This window comes from Hyaena hyaena, unplaced genomic scaffold, assembly GCF_003009895.1.
Source record: "Hyaena hyaena isolate Hyena2069 unplaced genomic scaffold, ASM300989v1 scaffold_1053, whole genome shotgun sequence".
NCBI lineage: Eukaryota > Metazoa > Chordata > Mammalia > Carnivora > Hyaenidae > Hyaena > Hyaena hyaena.
In genome coordinates this window covers 77,409-98,255 of record NW_024081687.1, presented here as the reverse complement: position 1 = coordinate 98,255, position 20,847 = coordinate 77,409, and the positions used below count along the sequence as shown (strand labels likewise).

The 20,847-nt window shown below is 41.4% G+C and overlaps 1 protein-coding gene across 4 annotated transcripts; it reads left to right on the top strand.

Moving 5' to 3' along the window:
* The first annotated feature begins 91 nt into the window (after positions 1–91).
* LOC120223852 (GSK3B interacting protein) lies at positions 92–19,882 on the top strand. Of its 4 annotated transcripts, none has more exons than XM_039222086.1 (4): positions 92–176; positions 9,813–9,873; positions 15,237–15,495; positions 17,966–19,882. In XM_039222086.1, exons 3-4 carry the CDS (start codon positions 15,238–15,240, stop codon positions 18,125–18,127), a joined length of 420 nt encoding a protein of 139 aa, XP_039078017.1. In that variant the 5' UTR covers positions 92–176; positions 9,813–9,873; position 15,237; the 3' UTR covers positions 18,128–19,882. The 4 variants fall into 4 exon arrangements, with proteins under 4 accessions (XP_039078017.1, XP_039078019.1, XP_039078020.1 ...); XM_039222087.1 differs by lacking the exon at positions 92–176 and adding an exon at positions 224–497; XM_039222088.1 differs by lacking the exon at positions 9,813–9,873 and having other exon boundaries at positions 102–176.
* The last annotated feature ends 965 nt before the right edge of the window (positions 19,883–20,847 follow it).

Here is a 20,847-nt window from a genome sequence, read left to right as displayed (position 1 = left end):
GTCGCTGGCGGAAGTGACGCCACACTAGGGCTGAGGAGGCGGGGAGAAGGGCCCTGAAGGGAGCGGTTCCGGCTCCGAGGGGGCGGGGCGGGGCGAGGGCGGGAGGCGGGACGGCGCCGCGGGGCCGCTCCAGACGCCCCGGGAGGAAGGAAGAGGTGGACGCCGGGCGCGCGCAGGTGAGCAGTCCCGGGGCTGGATGCGGACGGGCGGTCGTCGTGAGGCGCTCGGGGTCGCCCAGGGGCCCTGCGAGCGGGACGCAGCGCAGCAGGCCGGGCCGTGGGGGGCGACGGAGGAAGGGGCCCGGTGTCCGAGTTGACAGGGGTCTGGGGGTGCGTTTGGCCTGGGCCGTCCGGTTACCCGGGACCCCGACCCCGGAAACGAGCGCTGGGAGCTCCGCGGACCCCAAGCGGAGGGCTGCGGCATCTCCCCGTCCTTCCCGCCCCCGGTATTGACCGGTGCCCATTGTCAGCAAGTTCTGCGTCCCCCGCCTCTTTCTGGTATTGTTTCCAAAGCCTCGTCCTCGGTACAGTTTGGCTAGCGGCTCGCAGTTTCCCGAGCGCTGCCTTCGTGCGGTTTGTGCTGCACCGGCGACCGGGAAACTTGAGTTTGGGAGGCATCTGTGGGCAGAACTGCTCTCTCTGACCGCTGCCAGAGCCTCCGGACCCCGCGGAAACCCGGGCGAAGTACTTGTGCTGCTCTGGGAATCTGCGCAATCGTATTTCCGCCTTCATTTAGGGGGAAACTCCTTGCAGAGGCCGAGGCGGCCGTGAACTTCGTCAACCCCGAAAGGCCTGCGTGCGGGTGATCGGGGTCCTGGAGGCCGATGCCCGGGGTTAGACCCCACACTAGCAGAGCTGGAAATGGGGGACGAACCTAAGCAGAGCCGCGATACATCCGGTTTAATTAAGACGGCCGGTTTAAGGAGATTTCACGGATACGTGCGTTAACTTGCACAAATGCCTTAGAAACACCGAGACAGCCTCGAAATGTTGACAGATGAGAGCAGCTCCCCTTTTTCACAACCACCTTTTCGTTTGAGAACCAGAGGGTTATCTCCTGTACTTAGCGGCTTGGATTGCTGGTTCCCCTCATTCTTTGTAGACTTGCCCCAAGCAGTCTCAGTAACTTCAGTTCCCTGGCTCTTCATTCGTTCAGGAATTATCTGTTAAGGGCCCATTAAATCAAGGTCTCCGCAGTTGAGGTTGTGGAAAAGGTGGAAAAGAACCCAAGGAGTTTGTGTTGTATAGTGAAAGGGCCATTCCTGTATTCAGTAAGTATTGATTTACTGAGTGCCCTATGCCAGGGACTGTTCTCGGTGCTGGGGATGCAGCAGTGAACAGATTAAGTCTTTGGCCTCATGGAGCTTAACGTTTTATTGAAAGGAAGGGAAACAGTAATTAAATAGTGTATGGTATGCAATGTGCCGGTAAGTGCTGTAGAAAAAAAATAAATAGAGTGATATAAAGAGAATGAAGAGGGAAGAGACTTACCACTTTTGCGTAGAGGGGTAAGAGAAAGCCTGACTTATTTAGTAAGGCGATGTTTTAAGAGACTTGGAGAAAGTGAGGAGCAAGGCATGGGACTACCCCGAAGAGTTGTTTCCCAGGGTAGGGGAACAGCATGTTCAGACCCCCTGGCAAGGGCTTGCTTGACGAAATCAGGGAACATCAGCAGCGAGCGAAGACGAGTAGAAGCTGGGGGCTGGAGTGGAGGCAGGCATTACAGAGCCCCGTGAGGAGTTTGGCCTTTCCCTCGGGGTGGGTGAATGAGTTAGAGGAGAGGAGTGACGTGATCTGGCGTAAGTGTCCACAGGTCCCTGCTAACTGGAGTGTGGACGTGGGAGGACAGAAGGAGAGAAGGCCAGACCAGGTAGAGGGAGGTATTGCAGTAATCCGGGCAGCAGAAGGCAGTGGCTTGCACTAGAGTAGAAGTGGTAAAGGTAGGAAGAAGCAGTTAGATTCTGGGTATATTTTTAAGATGATAAGTAAAATATGTGTATGAGTAATAATTATATTTGGCATCAAAGGAGTATAAACAAAGCGATGAAAAAGTGGGATCTCATCTGGCTGGGAATTAGAATAGGCCTTGGAAGATTTGAACTGGACTTTTGGTCAATGGATACAGTTGACTTCTTTCTTTTTTTAAAAAATTTTTTAACATTCATTTTTGAGAGAGAGAGAGAGGGAGCATGAGTGGGGGAGGGGCAGAGAAGGAGGGAGACAGAATCTGAAGCAGGCTCCAGGCTCTGAGCTGCCAGCACAGAGCCTGACGTGGGGCTCGGACTCACAGACTGTGAGATCATGGCCTAAGCCAAAATCAGACACTCAACTGACTGAGCCACTCAGGCGCCCCCAGTTGACTTCTTTCAAGTCCAAATGATAGGTGACTTCCTTTGGAATATAGACTTGCCTTCAGGCTGTCTGAGGAATGCCTGAAATTTCAATCGGTAAAGGAAAATAAAAATCGGAAGATTTTACAGCAACCTACATGCTCCCTTTGAGTGTTAAGGGTGTTGCCTTGTACATTCTATGCTTTCTAGGAGAAATTCAGCATAAATGTTAAGGCTTAGGATGTAGCATTATTATATCTTTAGCTCAAATAGGGTATGAATTCACCCTAAATCTCAGTGCTATGTTGGCGTTTTCATACAAGACGGAAGGCATCACAAAATGTTAACCCCTGGTGCTATTTAAATGAGGGAAGTGCAGAAACACTGTCGACTTTTTAAGAATTCTGTAAAAGGGGGCGCCTGGGTGGCTTACTCGGCTAAGCGTCCGACTTTCGCTTAGGTCATGATCTCGCGGTTCATGTGTTTGAGCCCCGCGTTGGGCTCTGTGCTGACTGCCAGCTCAGAGCCTGGAGCCTGTTTCGTCTGTGACTCCCTCTCTCTCTGACCCTCCCCTGCTCACGCTGTCTCTCTCTCTCTCTCTCTCTCTCCTAGAAATAAATTTTAAAAAAAAATTAATAAAAAAAAATTCTGTAAAAGGCTTTGAAGTGACAGGTTAGAAGCTGCACACCATAGCTACATACATCCTTCAGAGAAATCCACGTTAACGTGTGAAGCAAAAGGGAGGTGGATGAAATGCTGTTGGCCTTTTGAGATTTGCACTTGAGGGAAGAGGAATGTTGGCCGTAGGGCTCCCATGTTCCGTGGTTCTGGGAGCTGCACGAGACAGCAGCAGCCGCAGCACTTTACGTGATGTCGGAAGTACCAGACTCAGAGTTAAGTGGCTTGAGTTTCAGGGTCAGGTCTTTAACGATCTTTTTAATATATAATAATTGACAGATACTGTTTCTGAGCTTCGCACCATGCTAAGCACTTACCATATACTCCCTCATTTAGTACTTGCGGTATCCCTTTAAGTAGGTGCTGTGGTTAGCTTCCTTTTAGAGAAGAAGGAACAGTGTGACTAGAGAGATTCAAGTATTTTGCCCCAAGTCTCAGAGTAGAACTCAGATTCTGTCCCTGTTCAAGACCCTTTAACCACCACATCGTCCTGGCCACTTCTTGTTCACATCGAGAGGATTTTCTAGACTGAAAATGAAATGAAAGCAATCATGATTAAGATACTGCAGTCTAGCCCTCTGTGAATTGTTGCAATGTCAGCCGTAAAGTCAGACTCTCAAAGTGAAACTTAGAACTCGGAATACTGCCCTTGAAATGATGCCGCCTCTATTTGTTAGCCATGCTGTCTATAGGAACGGTGTTTTATCATCAAGGACAAATCTACAGTCTTTTTTCAGCTCTTTGATGCTGTAAATTTGTGACAAAACACAGCAAAGCCAACTAAATGAAGTAGAGAATGAACAATTTAGGGATAAATAGCTTGATAACCAGTTCATAAATCCTCCAGAACACCAACAGATGAAGTAAGAGCTTGTTCCTAAATAATTGATGTATGATGTTATAAGGAATCATTTTGGAAACTTTAGACAAGGTGATGCAAATCTCCCAGAATAACTGAGAGCACCCGTGAGGTATTCCAATTTTTTGAAGGTGCTGGCAATGGAATGTTGCTCAGAACCTGGTAGAGAGCCAATTTAGAGTTGAAATGGAAAGCAGAAATGTTTTCTATTTTATATCTCCTTAGATATTGATTTCTTTTCTTTCGCTTATACTGTACTTTATATTAAGTATAGGACCAAATCCTCTGTGTAACCTAGAGGATTACATGGAAACAACCTAATGCTAGGAGGATTTTTTTAAGCATTTGATATTTGAGTCTTTTCTTAGGATTTCATTTACAGTTTCTGGTTTTGAAGGAAAGGTTATTTACAGGGGTATAGTGTTGATGCTTGCTTACAGTTTAAAAGGCTTCTCAAATTAATACTATCCGTATATTTCTTAACTGTTAGCTCTCTCCATAATCAACAAAAGCACGGTACAATTCTGTTGGCTTGATTTGTTATTACTCAGTTGTATATATGTGTCTCTGTCATTGTTGGAAATGGGGTGCAGACTAATTTTATGAATCAGTGTATAAATGGGAAAATAGGCCATTTTTATTTGAATTACAAATACTGTGAGGCTCCTGGGTGGCTCAGGCCGTTAAACATCCAACTTTGGCTCAAGCCATGATCTCCATGTTCATGAGTTCGAGCCCCATGTAGGGCTCTGTGCTGACAGCTCAGAGCCTGGAGCCTCCTTCTGATTCTGTCTGTCTGTCTCTCTCTCTGCCCTTCTCCCACTCATGATCTCTCTCTCAAAAATAAATAAAACATTAAAAAAATTTTAAAGATAAGTAAACATTAAAATTTTTAATAAAATACTATATATTTGTAATACTATAAAAGATTCTGATTTTAATTGCAAAACACACATACATCTTAGAGCTATTGAAAACACATAAAATGTTATGTGTTGACAGAAAATAAAGATTTAACTAGCTTTAGCTTTGGCTAATTTCTGCACGTTGCTAATTATAATTAATCAATTTTATTCACCTTTACTTTCAAAACACTTATTTGAGAAACAGGTAAATTCAAACCTCTCGTTCCTCTTGAAACTGAAGCTACCAGTTGCTACTCAATAGCTTGGTTTCTCTAAGAAGAATGTTTCTGCTTCTGTGCCTTGGACTTTCCAACATATCACATTTTCAAAACACGTTTGTCTGATTGCAAACATAATACATTTCCTTTCTGCCACAGAAGAATTAGAAGATAAGAAATTAAGAGGTTGGGAATAAAGGACTTAGAAATCAGTATCTTGATAACCAGTTTCATGCATCTTCCAAAAACACTACCATAAGGTCCCAAACCATACCAACAGCTGGAGTGAGAGCTATGAGTAATTACCTTAGCTTTTTTCAAAACAGAGTATCCTAACGAGTGGGGGAGGTCTGACTGCATACTAACCGGCTACCTTTCTACTAGCCTCCACCTCTACTCATTAATGTACGCCTAGCTAGTCCCGGTTCCTGGAATTTTAAGCTTTAGACTTAATTTCTAAGGTTAGGGTGGTATTTCTTTTACTTTTCACTCAAATATTTTTTATCAGAAGCAAAGAAAGCTCTAGGGATCTCGAGGCATAAGCTGAAGAGGGTATGGCTTAAGACCTCCATGTGCTTTAAAGTCTTAGGCAATTCTGCATCCTACTCCATAATATGTTACTATCACAGTGACATGTATTTGGGGGGAATGCCTACAGTGTTTATCCTGTGGCTTTGTGTGCCCCTTGTCCCAGGGCCAAGTATCCCAGCTTGAGAAGCAGAGAGTTAGAATGTTTTCTTTTGTTTATTCAGAAAATATTCAGGAAAGAAGCACCTGGCTGGCTCATTCAGTGGAGCACATGACTCTCGATCTCAGAATCGTGAGTTCGAGCCCCACGGGTGTAGAGATTATAAATAAAAAAATATATGTATATTCAGAGAAGACCTGCCTTATGGGAGATGCTTTGCTGGTGATATAGACATCATGGGCTCTGATTTGCAATGAAGTATGAAAACCTGCAGCAGTACTGATGCAACGGAAGAAGGACGTAATGATTCACTCTTGAGATCAAGATATAGAATCCTGAAATAAATGTGTCTGAGCTGGATTTTGAAGAATTAAAAGTCTGAAAGTACAGCTCAACTTTGAACAATGCAGGCACCAACCGTTATGTAGTTGAAAATCCAGATAGAACTTTTGATTCCCCAAACTCTTAACTGATACCCTACTGTTGACCTGAAGTTGTACCAATGATATGAACTGTCAGTTAACATATATTTTGTATGTTACATGCATTTATGTGCAGTATTTTTATCAATAAAGTAGAGAAAAGATGTTATTAAGAAAGTTATAAAGAAGAGAAAATAAATTTACAGTGCAATACTTTGTTTAAAAAATCTTCATAAAAGTGGAACTATGCATTTCAAACCTATATTGTTCAAGGGTCACCTGTAGTGTCAAAATAATGATTTTTAAGTTTGAAACATGGGTCTTATACAAACATAGTAAGCATGTGTCAGAAACGTTTTTAACTCCATGGAGTGAGTCATGAGAATAGAAGACACAGCCTCCTAAGGAATACAGTTAATGATGTTGTAATAGCTACGTAACAGGACAGACGGTAGGCATACTTGTGGTGAACACAGCACAAGGTACGAACTTGTCAAATCAGTAAGGTATACACCTGAGACTAACATTGTGTGTGAACTATACTCAAAATTTTTTAATATATTTAATTCATTAATGAACTGGCAAGGTGGTAAAGTTCATCAAAGTAATACGGGAAAGGGGTGCCTGGTTGGCTTGGTTGGTGGACGATACAACTCTTGACCTTGGGGTCACGAGTTTGAGTCCCGTGTTGAGTATAGAGATTACTTAAATATTAATATATATATATGGGAGAGTCCAAAATCACTGAAGGAAAAACTGAGAAATAAGATCACAAAGTTAGCTCAATACTGGCTACTGGGATCTGCACTCCTGGCAAAGGCAGAGGGACAGGGCCCAGATTTCCCCTTCCGTCTGAAACGATAAGAAAATGGGCAAAAATATATGGGAGAAAAAAGACTTTTAAGAGTTTGGGGGATCATACAGTGAAGGACACTGATCCCTGAGAGGCAAGATACAAATGAGGTGAGCCCATTGCCGCAGCATATTGCCTCGAGAGAATTTCTAGGCATGTTACCAGGAGAAGAAACCCATGTAGAGCCCAGTAGTCTCCCTGAACTGAGGATATGGACTGAGGAGTTCAGAAAGGCCAAGCCAACTAGCAGAGAGTACTAGAAAGTAAAGAGCTTCGCGGAAAGCAAGAGCTGTGGAAATATACGGAGGATCCTCCTTCTGGCTGAAGCTGAATACTGACCAACACGTAGGTGTGAGGAAACCACCCAAAAGAACTTGAGGACTTTTCAGAACTCAAACAGGGCCGGGAGTGCTCCTGTTCCTGTCACCCAAAATGGAAAACCTCATAATCCATAGGACATCAGAATTTTTGGGAAGGTTTTTGACTCTACAGTTGGGTCAGAATTAACCAGAAATGAAGTATAGCTTTGATACTGCCTTAAAAAGTCTAAAAGCAAGATGCCAAAGGATCAAGCTGTTTCCAGACAACTATATTCCAGAAGAATGCTTAGTAATAATTATAGGAGTATTAAAATAGCCAAGACTGTACAAGGTAAAATACACATTGTCTGGCATCCAGTAAATTACCAGGCATGCAAAGCAGCAGTATACGACCTATAGTAAGAAAATCTACAAATTGAAATTAACCCAGAAATTGCAAATTAGTAGACAAGGACATTAAAACGCTATTTTGTATGTTTAAAAAGCTAAAGACTGAGCAAATTAAGTACAGACATGGAAAGTATGTTTTTTTTAAGACTCAAGTTGAAGAGATTAGGTACAGCAAAAGAAAAGATTAGTGAATTTGAAGACATAGCAACAGAAGCTATTCAAAGTGAAGCACAAAGAGAAAGAGACTAAAAACATTGAAAAACAGAGTAGGACAACTTTACTTAGACTAATGTTCATTAAATCGTGGAGTCCCCAGAGAGAGGAGGAACAGGTCAGTGTTTGAAGAAATAATGGCCACAGGGCGCCAAGGTGGCTCAGTCGGTTGAACATCCCACTCTTGGTTTTAGCTCAGGTACCATCTCATGATCTGTGAGCTCAAGCCCTGTGTCGGACTCTGCCCTGACGGTGCAGAGCCTGCTTGGGATTCTCTGTCTCCCTCCCTCTCTGCCCTTCCCCCACTTGTGCATGCTCACACTCTCTCAAATAAAAACTTAAAAAAAGAAGTCCCAGATTTTTCTAAATTTGTTAAAAACTGTATAAACCCACAGATGGAAGAGACTCAGAGAACCCCAAGCCAAAGAAACGAGGAAAACTACACCAAGAGGAGCAGAGATAACATGACATCAGATTTCTCCTAGGAAATCATGTAAGCAAGAAAATAGTCGAGAAACGTCTTTAAAGTCTTGAAAGGGGGGAAAACCCCTATTAACCTAGGATTCTCTACCCAGCAAAACTGTCTTTCAAAAATGAAGGTGAAAGGAAGACTTGTGTAGATACACAAAAGCTCAAAGATTTCATCAACAGCAGATGTGCACTACAGGAACTGTTAAAGGAAATCTATCAGGCAGAGGAATATGATACAAATCACATGCAAATGTAGATAAACAGGAAAGAATGTGGAACACCAGAGGTAGTAACTATATGGTTAAATATAAAATACTTTTTCCTTATTACTTAAATCTCTGAAAAATTATCAACTGTTTAAAACAAAAGTAGTTTAAAGTATCATTATAAAGTTTCAAACATGTAGAAGTTGCATAAAGGCTACATAGTATACTCTTGTAAAGTACTTATATTCTACATGAAGTGGTATATCACTTCAAGGTTGAGGTAGATGATGACAACTAAAGATGTATAGTATAAACTAAAGTACCCACTAAAAACACATAACAAAGAGTTCTAGTTCTCAAGCCACCAAAGGATATAAAATAGAATCCTAAAAAGTGGTCAGTCTAAAAGTAGGCAGAAAAATAAGGAAAAGGGAGAGAGTACAGATGGCATAAAGAGAAAACAAATGAGATAGATAATAACCATATCAATAATTATAGTAATGTTAAATGTATATGGTCTAAACACTGCAATTAAGAGGTAGAGATTGTCAGATTGCATTAAAAAAAAGGACCAAATTATATGCTGCCTAAAAGAAAGCCACTTTATTATTTTTTTTTATTTTTTAAAATGTTTTATTTATTTCTAGGAGAGAGAGAGAGAGAGACAGCGTGAGCAGGGGAGGGTCAGAGAGAGAAGGAATCACAGACTCCGAAACAGGCTCCAGGCTCTGAGCTGGCAGTCAGCACAGAGCCCGACGCAGGGCTCGAACCCACAAACCGCGAGATCATGACCTAAGCGAAAGTCGGACGCTTAACCGACTAAGCCACCCAGGTGCCCCAAGAAAGCCACTTTAAATGTAAAGACATTTTTACCATTCTTAGGAGCTTAAAGCTATTATATCAAAATCAAATTTTCCTATCTGGGTTTCAGCACCCTCCAAATTGGGCCATCTGCGTGTATTAACCTCCTAACATTGACCTTGTATTAGACTAGTTAGGCTAGTCTCCTTAGAATTCTTGCCACACCCCATGCCGACTTTTGCTTATGCTCTGCTCCCTATGAAGAATTCTTCACAGCTCTCAAGTCCTATCTGCTTTACCCATAACTTCATCCGTGCTCATTCAAGACCAGTTTTGACTGACCTGTTCCATGAGTCAAAGTCAAGCCCCATCATAACTGACAATTATATCATAGATCACAGAATGTCAGAGCTCTCAAGAGCAGTAAAGAATTTCTTGTCTATTCCCCTTATTTTATAGGTGAGAAAACCATGAGTCCAGTGAGGTTACATGGCCAGCCCAAGTTCATCCAAGTTTAGTGGTAAGTTTGTAGTAGGACAAAAACATATTATTGCTTTCTCTAATTATCTGCCACTCACAATTAAGTATATTTCTTAGGTTATAATTATGATGCATGTGCATAGTGTTAATATTTATGTACGTATTTCATGTGCTTGTCTGATTAAGCTGTAAGCTACCAGTAGACACATTTAATTAGTATTCTGATGCTTAGAAAAACGCTGGATTACATATAGATGCACAGTGAATTATGATACTTGATTAATAAACTTAGAATCCAAATTGACAAGATCACAAAACATAAATAATCTATTACTTTTTTCCATTTGAAACAAAGTAGTTAGGGGCGCCTGGGTGGCTCAGTCGGTTAAGCATCTGACTTTGGCTCAGGTCATGATCTCATGGTTCGTGGGTTCAAGCCCCATGTCGGGCTCTGTGCTGACAGCCAGCTCAGAGCCTGGAGCCTGTTTCAGATTCTGTATTTCCCTCTCTCTCTGACCCTCCCCTGCTCATGCTGTCTCTCTCTCTCTCTCTCTCTCTCTCTCTCTCAGAAATAAATTTTTTAAAAAACATTAAAAAATTTTTTAAATAAAAAAAGAAATAAGATGGTTAATTATCCTCCATAGAGTAGCTAAGATTCAAAATATTTTTTCTAACATGTATTTCTCAATCTTGCTTCTCCTATATAAAATAAGTTTAATTTAGTACTCTTGTATCTACTGGGTTTTTTTCAGCCATAATATAAATTCAGTTCATCGTCATGTGAATCATGTTATCCATGAGTATTTACAAAGGTCTATACCTATGCTTTCTGCTACAGGAGCCACTCACTATTTAAACTTAGATGAATGCAAATTAAATAAATTTGAAATTCAGTTCCTCAGTCGCTCTAACCAAATTTGCTGGTAGCCGCTGTATCCTACTGATAAGGGATGGTTTCTGTCATTGCACAAAGTTCTTTTGGGTCTAGAATTGCTACATGATGATAAATTGCCTTGCCCGCAGAAAGGGAAACCAAAGGTTTTTACCAGATTCATATTGATGAGAGCCATTCTGGTAACCAGACTGTGGCTCTAAGGTGAAGAGTGATCTTAGTAGCGTCCCTTCCCCAAAATGGACATGCATTACCTCATCCTCTGTGGCGCAGGCCCCCACAGCCAGGTGCACAGGATAATCCACTGAGAAGTAAGAGAAAATAGTTTACAGTTCCTATTTTACCTTCCCCTGTTTAAATTCATATTTATGTGTTTTTAATATTTTAATTGTAGAATACGTATATAAGTATACATATAACAAACAGGGTGTCTGCTCAGAGTATTTTTAGTTACAGGAATGCATAATCAGAAATGTAGAAACCATTTCCTTAGAGTCCCAGTGATAAAGCCACCCCGTCGCTCCGTGGTCTATGCTGTAGCTCCCACACTGTCACCACCCGCTGACTTCATGTTTTTTGCCTCTGCGTTCTATCCCCTCACGTGAGGATCTATTTGGATAGGCCATTCGCCATCCAGAATCCAGTAGTTGGAGAGAGCTCTTGATCCAGAATAACTTATAAACCCCTTGCCAGCCTTGAGATGGTTCCTTTAGTTGAAACTGCATCTCCAGTATTTTCCTGTGATCATGGTACTGGAGTTACAGGATACAAAGAGTGAACTATAATTAAGGAACCTTTCCAAAGAAAACACTAAGCTTGGCAAGAGCTCTGAGCCTTCTTTTAAGAGAACTGTTTAAACTGCCTAGTATTTCACACTGTCCATCCAATGTGTATATTAAAAATAAATTGTAACTTCCAAAAAAAGAAAGTCAGGGAATGAAGTCTCTTGGACTATCTTCATACTCCTTTCCTGCTCATCGGGTATAGACACTGTGGTAGAGAGAACAGTGGCCCCCAAAGATGTCCATGTCGTAATCCCTGGAAACTGAATATATGATAAGAGGAGCTTTGCAGGTTTGATTAACTTTAGGCCCTTGGGCCCGGGACATATCCTGGGCTGTCCAGGTAGGCCCAGTATAAGTACAAGGCTCCTGGTAAGAGGGGCGCCCATGTCAGGAGTCAGAAAAAGAAGGTATTATCGCAGAACCAGAAGGTGGAGCGATGTGCTTTGAAGGTACAGGAAGGGACCATGAGCCAAGGAATACAGGCAACTTCTAGAAGCTAGAAAAAGCAAGGAAGGAAACAGATTCTCCTCTGAAGGTTCCAGAAGTATTGCAGCCCTGCTGATACTTGGATTTTAGATTTCTCTCTTCAAGAATTATAGGAAAATAAATTTGTGTTGTTTTAAGCCACTGGGTTTGCAGTAACTTGTTAACATTAGCAATAGGAAACTAATGCGGACACATACTGATTCATTTTACAGAGCTTTTGTTAAGCACTTTGGGCATGACAGGCACCAAAATATCAGTTCAATTTTTTGTTTTTTTAAGTTTATTTATTTTTTTAAATTTTTTTATATCTTTATTTTATTTTGAGAGACAGAGAGTGAGTGGGGGAGGAGCAGAGAGAGAGGAAGACACAGAATCCAAAGCAGGCTCCAGGCTCTGAGCTGTTAGCACAGAGCCCAACGTGGGGCTCAAATCCATGGACTGTGAGATCATGACCTGAACTGAAGTCGGATGCTCAACCAACTGAGCCACCCAGACACTCCAAAGTTTATTTATTTTGAGAGAGAGAGAGATCACGCACATGCATGTGCAAGGTGGGAACAAAGAGAGAGGAAGAGAGAGAATCTCAAGCAGGCTCCATGTTATCAATGCAGAGCCTAATGCAAGGCTTGCAAGACTCCATCTGAAGACCCCAGAGCTCCAGTTTTAAAATCTCTATACTTTTATAAAACTGTTGAAGAGGTAGGGCCACCTGGGTGGTTCAGTCAGTTAAGCGTCCAACTTCTGATTTCAGCTCAGGTCATGAGCTCATGGTTCGTGGGAAGTCCCACATCAGCCCCACGTCCAGGCTTAGCATGGAGCCTGCTTGGGATTCTCTTTCTCTGTCTCTCTCTGCCCCTCACCCCCCCCCCAAATAAATAAAAAATAAAAATAAAAAACTGTTGAAGAGCTAGACCAATCACTGCTTTTCATTTTGGGTAGGCTTCTAAATCAGTTAGGCTTTCAGTTAAAGAATGGGAAATTGTTGGTTTCAGTAACTGAAAACTGTGAAGGTTGGACAGCTGTCAGGACTTTAGCTCTATTTCCCTATGTATCTCTTAGCTCTGTTCCTCCTCATTGTCAAGATCCTGCTTGGGATAGTTTCCCCGTCTCGAGAAGGCCATCGGGAACAGTGGGCTGTGCACTCAAACTGTTCTGGATCAAAGTGACTGGGAAGAATTCGTATGTTGATTGGGACAGTCTTTAGCCAGGACTGGAGTCAATCTCACGTTGTTTGGTTACTTGACTCGGTAGGGGAAGGAGGTGTTGTGATCCCCCTTAGAAAATCTGGGTGCTATTAGGAAAGGGAAAGGGTATCGATCATAAGCAAGAACCTGTTATAAGCAACAAAAGATAGATTGTGATATCTTGAAACTGCTTCAATACTAAAATGTATCGTTTTCACGTATATATATCATCACCAGAAGTTCTGAGTGTGTCTATTTTATGCATCATGTAGACATTTTAGGAGAAACTCTTCTAAAAGGTTGCAGTTAAGAAAGTTGTCTCTTTTTTGTCCATTGGTGCTAATTATTACATAACAGTTTGATGACTAACTTTACTGACCTGTGAGGCTGTCTTCCATTCTGGTGTTGGGTTCTTCGTCTTTCTTTCTCCAACACTAAAGTCCTAATTGCAATGAATTAGACTCTTGCTTTAAAAGCTTGCCAAGCTTTCTCATATAAATATCTTTTTTATGTAATGATTATTATGTCTGACATCCGTAATTGAGGTACCTGTAGAGAAAGAGATGGAATTTTTAAGAAAGTAGAAAAATTATATAAATGTTCAAAACCAGTTGAAGAGTCATACTATATTAAGGACAATGGATGCTAGTTCAGAGAAATGAAATCTTAACTGACTTTTAAATCCAGTGGGTAAAAAGAAACCATATTTTCTTCTGAAGAAGCCTCCCTACCTTCCAATGCAATCTGACACTCATGAACTTTCCTCATTCGTACAATTCAAATTTTAAGAATACTCACCTGCCACCCCAGTCACAGAAGAGAAGCTACAGCCACATAGCAGCCTGGCAGTGATGTTGGATTGAGTCAGCCTGAGAAATAATATTTTTCAAACTATAATCTTTGGATCAGTTCAAAGAAGTAGTGAAAACATGAGTCATTCAATAAATGTTATCAGGGCAGTAAGCTGTCCATTTCAAAAATAAAGCTACACCAAAAGAAATTCCAGCTGTAACAGAGAGTTAACTGTGTATACAGAGAATGAGAACTCAGAAAACAGCTTAAGAACTTTTTAAAATATAATCATCAGATGGGGAAGGCCTTCTTAAGCAAAACTCCAATCCAGAAGTCATGAAAGGAGCCACCGAGAGTAGTGTACTGTAGTAGGTCGGAATTTGAATTCTGATTTCAGATGATTGGAGTTCATTTCCATTTCTGTTTTTTACAGCTGTATGATCTTGGAACTAAGAATACCCTGTAAATATCCAAAAAGATATTTCATCAAAACAATACATACTCAAACAGTAAGGCATCATTCTGCCTCTCAAATGGGTAAATATTAGAAATGATTGTAAAGAGGGTAGTGAAAAAGAGTATAGTCCCTCATATTCTATTCGCAGAGTATAGATCTGTCAAGCCTTTTTATTTATTTTTTTTTTTTTGAAGGTGAATCAGCAGTATCTGTTGAAAATTATAATGGGCATACCCTTTGACTCAGCAATTCCAATTTTAAACCTCTGAGCTAGAAAAATATTTACCCATTAGAAAGAAGAATGTACTAGGATTTTTACTGAGACATTGTTTGCAATAGCTAAAAGCTCATGTTCTAAATTAGCATCACCATGGGAATTCACCTTCGGGGGAGGGGTGGAAAACTTAGATCTTTTTTTGAAAATCTGTACATGTCTGTGAAAAACAATCAAAAATGGTTTTAATTTTTCTTTAAGGCTTATTCATTTTTGAGAGACAGAGCATGAACAGGGGAGGGGCAGAGAGAGGGAGACAGAATCGGAAGCAGGTTCCAGGCTCCGAGCCGTCAGCACAGAGCCCCACGCAGGGCTCGAACCCACGAACCATGAGAACATGATCTGAGCTGAAGTCGGACCCTTAACCCACTGAGACTCCGCAGCGCCCCCGCCAAAATGATTTTCGACAGTACTTTCCCTAAACGTTGTTATTAACCAGTTAGTGTTTTCCGTTGAGGCATGGCTACTTTTAACCAAACAGTAATATTTGGAATGTCTGTCAATAGACATGTTTTACGTCCTCTTCTTTGCAGAATGGAAACGGGCTGTAATCCCATGGAGCTAAGCAGCATGTCAGGATTTGAGGAGGATGCAGAGCTTAATGGTTTTGAAGAAGCTGACATGAAAGACATGAAGCTAGAAGCCGAAGCAGTCGTGAACGATGTTCTCTTTGCTGTTAACAACATGTTTGTCTCGAAAACCTTGCGCTGTGCCGATGACGTGGCCTACATCAACGTGGAGACGAGAGAGAGGAACAGATACTGCTTGGAGCTCACAGAAGCAGGACTCAGGGTAAGCCGCCTTTCTGTTTAGGAAAGAAAAAATTCCTCCTGTCTTTACCACGTCAGGGGTTGGGGAGCAAGAGGAGTGTTAACAGACTACTCAGGCAGCTCCAGGATTTTTGTAAGGAAACCTTTTTCCCTAGGAGTTCTTACTCCTCCTAAAGTCTGTCAGTCAACATGGGGAAATTGGGCTTTTTTGAAAAAGAAAAACCATTTGATTTGCAGAGTGTGACTTTGTTTTGATCATCACCCCCAAACTTAACTTACTTCTTGTCTGTAGCTAAATATGTCCACCAGAACTAGGCATCCTCTCTACCATTGTGTTAAGAGGATCTTTTCCCACCTCTTATCAAATGTGTCTTCGGGGGCGCCTGGGCAGCTCAGGCTGTTGAGCATCTGACTCCTGATTTCGGCTCTGGTCGTGATCCCAGGGATTGAGATCTGTGTTGGAGACTTCTTGGGATTCTCTCTCCCTCTCTCTCTGCCCCTCCCCTGCTCCCTGCTCACATGCTCGCTCACTCAGTAAATAAATACACTTAGAAAAAAAATAGAAAGAAATAGGCAAATCAAAAATAGAGATAAATGACCCTGCATAAATTAATTCCATCTTACATGGATTAATTCTGAGGTGGCCATGTGAAGATAGGAAGGGTTCTGATCAGAGTCTGAACCCAGTGTGAATTTGAGTGACCTTGGGCGAGCCATTCTTCCTCTCTGAGTCATTGCTGCTTTATCTATAACCTAAAGACTGGGGCAGGAAAGGGGGGTGGGGGGAAGAAAGAAAGAAAGAAAACTAAAGAGGATTTGGGGGATGATTATATGAACATCTTGCAGAAAGGTCTAGAATCCTCAAAAACCTGGCACATGGGTATTCAAATACTTGCTTCTGCAGTCTTACTCAGTTAACTTGCTGAGCAACTGTCCTGTGTCAGGCATTGGAAATCAGACCATGAGTAAGACATGATCCCCATCCGCTAGTAAGACTACAGTCCAGCACAGAAGTAGAAGTAGAAGGTGCCGCAGCACACCATGGCTCTGCAGAGGGGGGACGCGTCGTCTGTAGATCTCTGCCTCTGCTTTTCATTTAAAGCAGCGACAGGGCCACTTCTAACATAAACTCGCATCTTCTATGACTTGAATAGATGTCATAAAAAAATTAGAGTTTATATACGGAATTCACGAGCTTTAGTCAAGTCAACAAAAACCAATTTCACCCTACACTATGCTGGTGAACCAGCATTCATTTCATTGGGGGAAAAAGCTCTCGTGTTAAAGAAAACACGTGCACAGAATAGCACCCCTTCTACCTGAGCACTTGTTTCCCTGGCACATAAGTAACATGTTTGTAATGTTAAATTAGTAACTTAACTAATTATAAAGCAGGATTAAAACTATCAACAACTTTTAGAACTCTTTACAAAAAGTAAATAGGGGCAAATAGGGGCACCTGGGCGGCTCAGTTGGTTAAGCATCCAACTCTTGGTCTTGGCTCAGGTCATGATCTCACAGTTCATGAGATCAAGCCCCAAGTTGGGCTCTGTGCTGATGGTGCAGAGCCTGCTTGGGTTTCTTTCTCTCCCTTTCTGTCTCTGCCCCTCCTCTTTCTCTCTCTCAAAATAAATAAACACTTAAAAAAAAAAAAGAGTCCAAATAAAGAAGGATGAAAATGTGGACTGATAGGGCACGTGGCTCACTCATTTGCGTGCGACTCTTGATCTCAGACTGTGAGTTCGAGCCCCACAATGGCTGTAGAGGTTGCTTCAAAAAAATATATGACTCTTGATCTCAGGCTTGTGAGTTCGAGCCGCACGTTGGGTATAGAGATTGCTTAAAAATAGGATCTTTTCAAAAAAATGTTTAAAAAGTAAAAGGTAAAAAATAATTTTTTGAATCTTTAAAATATGGACTGATAATATGTTATCTGTTATGTGCCTTTAATTAGTGAACCTTAATATACGTGGGATTAAATAGAAGCACTTTCCAGTTCATGAAAGTGAAACACTGGTCCTGTGTCACTTTCTACATTCCTTTTTCTGTTCCCCATAGGATCAGGAGTAGATAAATTAAACTTACACATCTTGAGAAAAGAATGATAAAGAGGGCATTTTGCTGGTGGTGGTCCCGTGTTTCAGAATGGTTAGAAATAAGCAGATTCTAGGGGCCCCCGGGGGGCTCAGTCGGTTAAGCATCCAACTCTTGGTTTCAGCTCAGCTCATGATCTCACGGTTTCGTGAGATCAAGCCCTACATCGGGCTCTACACTGACAGTGTGGAGCCTGCTTGGGATTCTCTCTCTGCCCCTCCCCCATCACACTGTCTCTGCCTCTCAAGATAAAAGAAAACAAAAAAGAAATCTGCAGGTTCTGACTATTGATGGAGAAATCGTGTTGCTACAGAATGGCCCATATAAATACTTGGTTTTTGCTTTCTGTACCGAGATGACGTCTGGTCCTTAAATTCACTGTTGCATTTCTCTTGTAGGTGGTAGGCTATGCTTTTGACCAAGTGGATGATCACTTGCACACTCCCTATCATGAAACAGTCTACTCTTTGCTGGACACACTGAGCCCTGCCTACCGGGAAGCATTTGGAAACGCACTCCTTCAAAGACTGGAAGCTTTGAAACGGGATGGACAGTCATGACTAAGCTCTTTCCTTCTTGAGGGGGCTGTGCTGGTATAAAACATTGACCTAAAGCTTTGACATCCTTACGTATTGTTATAATAGGAAATGCATCTTTGGTTTTAGGTCTGTCATTTCTTGCTTCACATTTAGGCTTTTGACTCATAATATTATTGACTAATGGATTCTCTTTCTTAGTTCCGGATTCATTAAGGGAATCCTGAGGACATTGCTGGGACACCATGACTAAGACCTTCACATTCCTTCATAGAGTAGCTGCGTCTCAAAACCTAGTCAGTATTTCATTCTGTTATCACAGGACGTCAATGCCGCCAGCACTGTCTTTTACATAGGAAATTCTAGAATTGCACAGTAATCTACAGGAATTAAAATGACCTAACTTCAGACTTTGATTCAGCTTGCTAAATCAGGGGTTTACTACTAGCTTGGACTGACTTTGTAGTAATTATTTTGCTACTAGCCTTACTGGAAACAAATGATCAACTAGTTTCCCCCCCGGCACAAATTTTGAAATTCTCTGCTTCACTTAATCTATTTATATTATGAATATGGACCGATACAGATGAATTTAACTCTATATATAACTTAGCTAGTATTAAAAGGAAAACAGGTACTGAAGTGACAGTTCTGTATTCCTTGTTTGCAACAGGCAGCCAACTAAAAGGACAGACCGTTAGCAAATGAATGTAATAATTACTTGTTTCCAAGATATTGAAGCACATAAGCAAATATAGGAACAGGCTCCATTTTTCTTAACAAAAAACATCTTCAGTGTGTGCGTGTGATTTAAAAGGAAGAAGATTCTGATTTCGCAGAAAACAATATTTTGGCCTGTGTTGACTCTTCCTATGAATGTTTGTTTACATAATGTACAGTATATATTCAGAAAGTATTTTTGCTTCTACGTTTACTTTCTATAAAGTCGTGCTCTGGCATTCCTGCCGCTCCCCCACTTCCCCAACAGACGCACAGTGTTCCGTCTCCAGGCCGAATCTGCAGTGTAATGTGAGTGCATTGTATGGGTTTGAAACCCAAAGGATGAATGGAGCATTCAGAAACTTAATACTTAAAAGAGGGAGACTTTGTTTTTATATTTTATTACAGGCACTAATATTTATAAAACTAAACTGTACCATGCTGCTACATGTTTTCAAGTACACGTTGAATCCTAAGGATTGGGGAGTTGGTTTTTTAGTAGTAGTCTAAAGCAGCAGCTGTAGAAATGTTGAACTAAATTCTGCCTCTGGACCCACCTTCATAATTTGTCATCTGCAGACCTTTTTTTCATCCTTATTTGGTAATAGGTACCCTTTAGGCCCTGAAGATCATGTAGAGCAGGTTGAAGTTTGGTTTGTATCAGTATTCATCGTCAGAGTTCATTGCAAGGCTTTAACTGCGTTTGCTAAATGCCTATTCCCTCACAACTTTATTTTCCGATGCTAACTGTTTGGGCAGTGAAGTCCAACTGCAAGTCGGGTTTTCTCACGCTCACTCTCAGGCTAAATAAATGTAAAGGATATTTGTAAAGTTTGAATAAAATTCTGTTTACTCACTTTGAGCTAAGTATGAACAAAAGTGATTGTATGTTCAAAAGTTGACATTGTTCGTTTTGTGATACATGGCTGGTTCCAGGAGACTCTGCATCCATTTTTAAATTCCATGTTGTTACATTTTGCTGTGAAGTGATTTGCTCTTTATATTATTATGAAAGAGGAACAGAGGGAAGACATTAATAAAGCTATACAGATACTAAAACTTCCATTTCATCTAGATTGTTTAAAGAATTTAATCAGATAAAGTGAGCTTTGATTTCACTCCCTAAAGAAAAAGGGGGAAAGAAGAAAAATCCTCTGAGTAATTCTTATAAACCAATAAGAAAAAGAGAAGAGTGAGCATATAACATGATCAAACAACTCCAAAAAATATACAGGTGTTCAGGAAGCACTTGAAAGATACTCAACCTGACCAGTAATTCAAGAAAGGAAAATAGGGTTAGCTATGTATTTCACCTAATAATTAAAAAAAAAATTTTTTTAATGTTTTTATTTTTTCTCAGAGAGATAAAGACAGCATGAGCAGGGGAGGGTCAGAGAGAGAGGGAGACACAGAATCTGAAGCAGGCTCCAGGCTCTGAGCTAGCTGTCAGCACAGAGCCCGATGCAGGGCTCAAACCCACAAACAGTGAGATCATGACCTGAGCTGAAGTCGGACACTCAACCAACTGAGCCACCCAGGCACCCTTCACCTAATAATTTAATAATTTCTCTTACTTAAATATAATCATATCAATAAGGATTTAGTGAGGAGCACTCTTACGTTGTGTCAGAGGATATATTGAAACGTTGCTGGAAAACCTTTATAGAAGCCTAATAGAGCCTTTATAAAAAACATCCTAGCAGTCTAGCATAGGGAAATGATTTAGCAGAAGATGCACTACAAGGATATTCATTTCCTCTAATGAAAAATTGGAAAGGCTCAAAAAAGTGGTTGTTATGCCACATCTTCTTGATGGGAAAATATGTGGCCATTAAAAATGAAGAAAGGGGGGCGCCTGGGTGGCGTAGTCGGTTAAGCGTCCGACTTTCGCTTGGGTCATGATCTCGCGGTTCGTGGGTTCGAGCCCCGCGTCGAACTCTGTGCTGACTGCCAGCTCAGAGCCTGGAGCCTGTTTCAGTCTGTGACTCCCCCTCTCTCTCTGACCCTCCCCTGCTCACGCTGTC